Source organism: Salvelinus fontinalis, chromosome 21 (assembly GCF_029448725.1).
Source record: "Salvelinus fontinalis isolate EN_2023a chromosome 21, ASM2944872v1, whole genome shotgun sequence".
NCBI classification, from domain to species: Eukaryota; Metazoa; Chordata; class Actinopteri; order Salmoniformes; family Salmonidae; genus Salvelinus; species Salvelinus fontinalis.
The window spans coordinates 32,171,856-32,177,941 of NC_074685.1; the positions used below are offsets into that span (position 1 = coordinate 32,171,856).

The 6,086-nt window shown below is 39.8% G+C and overlaps 1 protein-coding gene across 4 annotated transcripts; it reads left to right on the forward strand.

Moving 5' to 3' along the window:
- The first annotated feature begins 342 nt into the window (after positions 1–342).
- On the forward strand, positions 343–5,068 carry LOC129818682 (protein phosphatase 1 regulatory subunit 3B-like). Of its 4 annotated transcripts, none has more exons than XM_055874829.1 (3): positions 343–484; positions 1,887–1,940; positions 2,414–5,068. In XM_055874829.1, exon 3 carries the CDS (start codon positions 2,445–2,447, stop codon positions 3,306–3,308), a length of 864 nt encoding a protein of 287 aa, XP_055730804.1. In that variant the 5' UTR covers positions 343–484; positions 1,887–1,940; positions 2,414–2,444; the 3' UTR covers positions 3,309–5,068. The 4 variants fall into 4 exon arrangements, with proteins under 4 accessions (XP_055730804.1, XP_055730803.1, XP_055730805.1 ...); XM_055874830.1 differs by lacking the exon at positions 343–484 and adding an exon at positions 492–760; XM_055874828.1 differs by lacking the exon at positions 1,887–1,940 and having other exon boundaries at positions 344–484.
- Positions 5,069–6,086: the final 1,018 nt, after the last annotated feature.

The window sequence follows — 6,086 nt, forward strand, 5'->3', positions numbered from 1 at the left end:
ACCATATGGGACTGTGAAGCAACACAAACATTGGCACAGACACATGCATACACACACGATAACATACGCACTATACATACACATGGATTTAGTACTGTATAAATGTTGTGCTGGTGGAGTAGGGGTAATGTATTGTATTGTAATGTTTTTTAAATTGTACAAACTGCCTTAATTTTGCTTGACCCCAGGAAGAGTAGCTGCTGCCGGGGATCCATAATAAATACAAATGGTTAGGTTGTTAAGACGCACGTGGCATTCCGGCAATAAATAAATAAAAACGACTATATTGGTGTTGTGCCACTTGTTGACAAGCAAAACTGCCCTCTCATTTGCTAGAATGGTCCCGCCTGATCTTGCCTGCCTTCTATTTTTGAGGACAAGTATTTCCATCGTTAGAGCGGTCATTCGACTATCTCTAGATTTTCTTTCACCAAGTTGATGATTCACCGAGCGCTTCTCCACGGCCCACTGTTATTGGCTACAGGTAGGCCTACATGTTCACTTGAACCTAGTATGGTGTTTGAAACGGTGGCATGACCAAAACTGGATACAGTTTGTGAAGTTGCTAGTTACATTTTATTTGTAGCAATAGTAGAGTAGCATTGCAGCAAAATTGATTATAGCCTACATGTAAACGACAAGGAAGAGGAGCTTTCACCGCTGAGAGGGCAATGGTGATTTCTGACTGGTAGAGTAGACGTAGCCTATCACGTCAATCCTACCTGAATTCATTGCAAATGTTTCAAACCAACTGCACAAGGTAAGCTTGTTTCGTGACTAACGTTAGATAGACAAAAGTATCACTTTTGCAGGATTATAATCCAATTCGCAGTGGTAGTCTATAACATTGAGTTAGTTCATAGCCAAGGAACTCAAACCTCAGCCTCTGAGGTCGAGAATACATAGTCACTGAATATGGCCCATAGACAATGCAGTCATGCAACATTCAACTAACCTTTACTTGCCGGTACTTTCTTCAGAAAGCTGCGGTGTATTATTCACATCTGTCTCCAGTTGCAGGTGGAACGCCCCAAAAAAGAAAATATCCAGGAAAATCTTAAATCCACTTTTTGTATTAAGTGAGATGCGTCTTGCATGTGTGTAGATCTTTGTTTGGGTCGCGTGGCAGCGGCGTTGTCACTTAAAACTGAATAGTTGATGGAAACGTGAAATGTCTCCTAACTAAAATGTATCCTCACTCTGTGCAAAAATTGCTTTTAATATCTTTCTGATGAATATTACCTCATTATTTGGGTTCTACCTGCAACTAGAACAGGAGTTTTTAAGACAATGCGGACTTCTGAATCGAGATTTAATAAAGTATCGCCAAGTAGTCTGAAGGAATGGCAAAACATTTGCTGATTAGGCAAATCCTTAAACAGCACCATCATATCAATGGCTATTCGCAAGCTTTAACATGTAATGTTGGGTATAGTTTATTGGCTAGTTAGTATACATTGTTTTTTGTTTCACAATGAACTTTCAGAAAAACTGAAACCAGAAAAAGACACAATTATGTGTATTGTGTTGCTCAGTTGCAACACCGGGGTTGTGGGTTCGATTCCAACGGGGGACCAGTATGCTAATGTATGCGCTCACTACTGTAAGTTGCACTGGATAACATCGTCTGCTAAATTGCCCTTGTCTGGCATATTAGAAAATAAAGGACAACATGTGTGTAACACTGAGTAGTAATGACCCCATCTGTAGCGTTTCAGTTCTGAAGTTCATGTTAGTAAAGTGGGACAAGTTTAGTGCATTAAGAATGGGCTTTAATAGGATACTTCGGGATTTTGGCAATGAGGCTCTTTATTTACTTCCCCAGAGTCAGATGAACTTGTGGATACTAGCATTTTAAAATACTTTCTCACCTCTATTTCTGTCAGATATCAGATGCGTGCCTATGCCTCACCTCAAGACAAGGCTATCCAATAAAATAGGTCAAGTACAAGAAATGTGGATATTATGGAGACCTCAAACTCATTTAGCATTTCAGAAGAAAACCCCTCATAGCATTTCAGGATAAGGCTATACATGATCACCTTCGCTTTTCCAAATGATTGCATGATGGATTGTACAAATGCTAAAGCATACCCATGATTATACACATCGGGCAAGTAGGTCAGAGAAGACCTTTTGAAAACTTAAACAGTGATATTATATGGCAGACAACCAAATACATGTGATGGTTGGCTGAACAAGAGTGACTTGGTGGTTGATCTATCAGCTGATGAAATTGATGCAATGTTTGCTCTGGCCATGCACTTAGCCTACGGTTGCTTAATGTTTCACATGCAAATTCGGCAATAAAGATACTGTATACATTTCACAAGAGAATGTGTATTCTGTCAAACATTGTTTGAAGCAACTGGACGAATGACAACTTTCTGGTATCTTTGTTTTTTCCCCTCAGTCTATTCAGCCTCTTTCCTCACAAATCCACCATGCCGATTGAATTGGCCATGCCGCTCTACCTGTCAAACGACGACTTCTGCTACACGAGGTCCCCGAAATCACTACAACCACTACGACCCTGTCTGAAGCCCTGCCTGCGGTTCAAATCCTCTGCCCCTCCTATGCAGACTGAACCAGATTTGCTTCATGAGAAGAATGGGAAACCTAAAAGGCGAGTGTCCTTCGCAGACCACAAGGGCCTGGCCCTCACCAAGGTGAAGTTCTTTTCTCATTTTGACACTATTGACATCCCGCTCAACATCACAGAGCTGTTCAGCTCTTCGCTCAAGTTACCATATGAGGAGGACAGACTGGTAATGGGCTTCACCCAGCCCTCCTCTGATTATCTGCTGTTCCGTCAGCGTCTGGAGACTGAGCTTGTCTGCCTAGAGCACTGCATGCTGAAAGAGAAGGCACTGTCTGGAACCGTGAAGGTCAAAAACCTGTCCTTTGAGAAGTCTGTCAAGGTGCGTGTAACCTTTGACACTTGGAAAAGCTACATGGACTTGGAGTGCCAGTACTTGAAGGACAACTACACAGGCTCGAACTATGACACCTTCGCCTTCGAGGTTTCCCTTCCAGCTGAGCTGAGGCCGCACAATCACATAGAGTTTGCCATCTGCTATGAAGTCAATGGCCAGACATACTGGGATGGTAACCAGGGCCGAAACTACAGGATCATCTGGTCTGCTTTGAAGATGGACGGCCAGGGCAGCTTCAGCAGTAACCAGCAGAGATACTCGTTTGATCTTGGAATTCAATTCGACTTCTATGGAAGTCCCAGATGCTCCCATGGGATGTTCCCAGAGTGGCCAAGTTATGCAGGATATGAGGATATTAGACCTTACTACTGAAAAGCCGTCATCCTTAGAGTAAAATGTTTTTTTGTTCAGAGAAAGGGCTGTTCCTGAAAATGAGTGATTTTTCAGGCCAGGCCCGTCCAGCCATGCTCTGGGGAACAAAAGCAATAAGAAAAATTAATACGTTTTGGGATGGGGGTTGTATACTCTGTGGATTATTAGAATATTCAGATGTGACATTTACTGATTGCATAGCAGGTTTAATTAACAGGCATATCCCAGTGTAGATATTGACTGAACCAAGAGAAAAACATAATTAATATCTAGCTTTTGTACTTGATCTACAGTGGGTTCTGGAATTATTGGAGCCCTTGATAAAGATTAGTAAAAAACAAACAATTCAAACTGGTCTCTATTCTATGGTCAAAAAATGTAGAAATTATATTTTATACTAATACAATTGCTCAGACAAAGATTTTGTTAAACAAGTAATTTAAAAAAATCTCAAAGATGAGGTCAAAATGATTGGACCCCATGTTTTCAATAAGCCAGCACCCTTCCTTTGCGAGGATAATGACAATTGATCCTTTTTCAAAAATGTTTTATTAGATTGGAGAACATGTTGGAAGGGATCTTAGTTATTGTCTTGCTGGAAGATTCACTTGCGGCCAAGTTTCAGCCTCCTGGCAGAGGCAACCAGGTTTTGGGCTAAAATGTCCCGGTCGTGGGTAAATTTCATGATGCCATTGACCTTAAACAAGGACGCCAGGACCGAAATAGCCTCATAACATCAAAGATGCACCACTATATTTTACAGTAGGGATGAGGTATTTTCTGCATATGCCATGTTCTTTTGAAGGCTAAACCCATCATTGGTGTACATGGTCAAAGAGCTCTATTTTCATGTCATATGACCATAGCACCGCCTGAAGTTTGCTAAACGGCAATGGCACTTGGATTGGAACCGGTGCTATTGTCATAAGACATGAAAATAGTGGTCTTTGGCCACGCACACCAATGGTGGGTTTAGCTTTGGAAAGAACAATGTGCATGCAGAAATTACCTCATCCCTACTGTGAATTGTGTCGTTATCCTCAAAAAGGGAGGGTGCTGGACTATTGAAAACAGAGGATCCAATCATTTTGTCCCTTTATCTTTTTGAGATTGTTTAACAAGCAATAGATCAAATATACAATTCATGCAATATAGCTCAGTATTTATTTTATACAGTGTATTTTGCCCATCTTTGTCAAGTGATCCAGTAATTCTGGATCCCACTGTATGTGTTGGGATAAGCCATTGTTGACTCAACAGGAAATTACACTAACTGGTAAAACTATGTACACTGTTGTGTGATGTAGGTCAAAATAATTGGAAGAGCAATGTTTATGATGAAACTTTCAATGATTTTTAACAAATAGATTTGGAATCAAAATGTCTATGTACTTTCACATCACATTTCCTGTACTGAGTTCTTTAAGTTGATTTATGTTAAGTGATATGACTTCAGAATAGACATAGGTATTTTTAAGTCACTTCAGGATTTGCACCATGTTTGTACTGAGCTCATTCTGGTATGTGGGTGTTTGAGTTCAAATCCTTTCATTTTTAAAGGGGTGGGAATGGCAGGAATTTACTTGGGACGGGAACCTTAGAAATACACATTTCTGTCTGCTACTGATGATGATTTAAAATGTTTTACAGTGTTCACTATGCTGCTCTATGTAAATAAGAGTCATTGTAGATGTTTTTAAAGGGACAAGTATGAAGGATGGATTTTTGTATGTCAGAATTAAATATGTTTTGCAAGAATATTACATTTTTTGTTTATTTAAACTCCTCATTGAAACCTTCAGTACAGAGGTGGTATTATTACTGTGGGTGATATGAAACGAGCCTTTTGATGGCAATTCAGTGAATGATAGGAGAGCTAACCAAAGGTTTGTTTGACTTATCAATCCCATGACCTCGTCACTATGAACTATGATACTCAAACAGATGTCTATAGAAGTGACTGATGAAGCCTGTTCAACGCATAGCAACCTGTACAAAGGTCTGCCAGCTGAACTATATTCAGCAAGACCCTTAGACACCATTCACCAAGCCATACATTAACAGATAAGACTGTTTACTGTAGAGTTCACTACTATATCAAACACACTAAAAACAAAAATTAACTGAGTGAGGGGGATGAAATCTTTCTTGATCACTAAGAACAATTTGCTGCCTTTATAAAGGGTCTTAGAAGAGGTGGCAATTTTGGCATGTAAATCTTGGTGGGGCAAACAAAAAAATAAGGGATTTGAAATTATTTATACTTTAACCTCTACTTTTGATACTTAAGTATATTTTAGCAATTACATTTACTTTGAGACTTTCACAAGTAGTATTTTGCTGGGTGACTTTCCCTTTTACTTGAGTAACTTTCTATTAAGGTATCTATACTTTTACTCAAGTATGACAATTGGGTACTTTATCCATCACTGACAAACGGTGCCCACAAACTGTTAGGGCCTACATAAAGCTTTCCCAACTGCAGAGTACCAACATGCCTTACCACTGCACTGCTACACCTGGCAATCAGCGGAGCCTTGTGTGGAAGCGAAACAGTTCATTCAGCCTCATTTACTGCCTTAGAAAAAAAAATCATGGCTGACTTGCTTAAACAAATGTGTTTTCTACTGACAATTGAGATGTAGAAAATATGGCATAAGGGGACGACAAGCGGAAAAGAGGCAAATACATAATTTTAAGAAATTAATGAGCGAGCTAGGTTGGAGGTAGCCATAACTATTTGTTCACCACTTTTGAAATGTACAGTGACAAAATTCA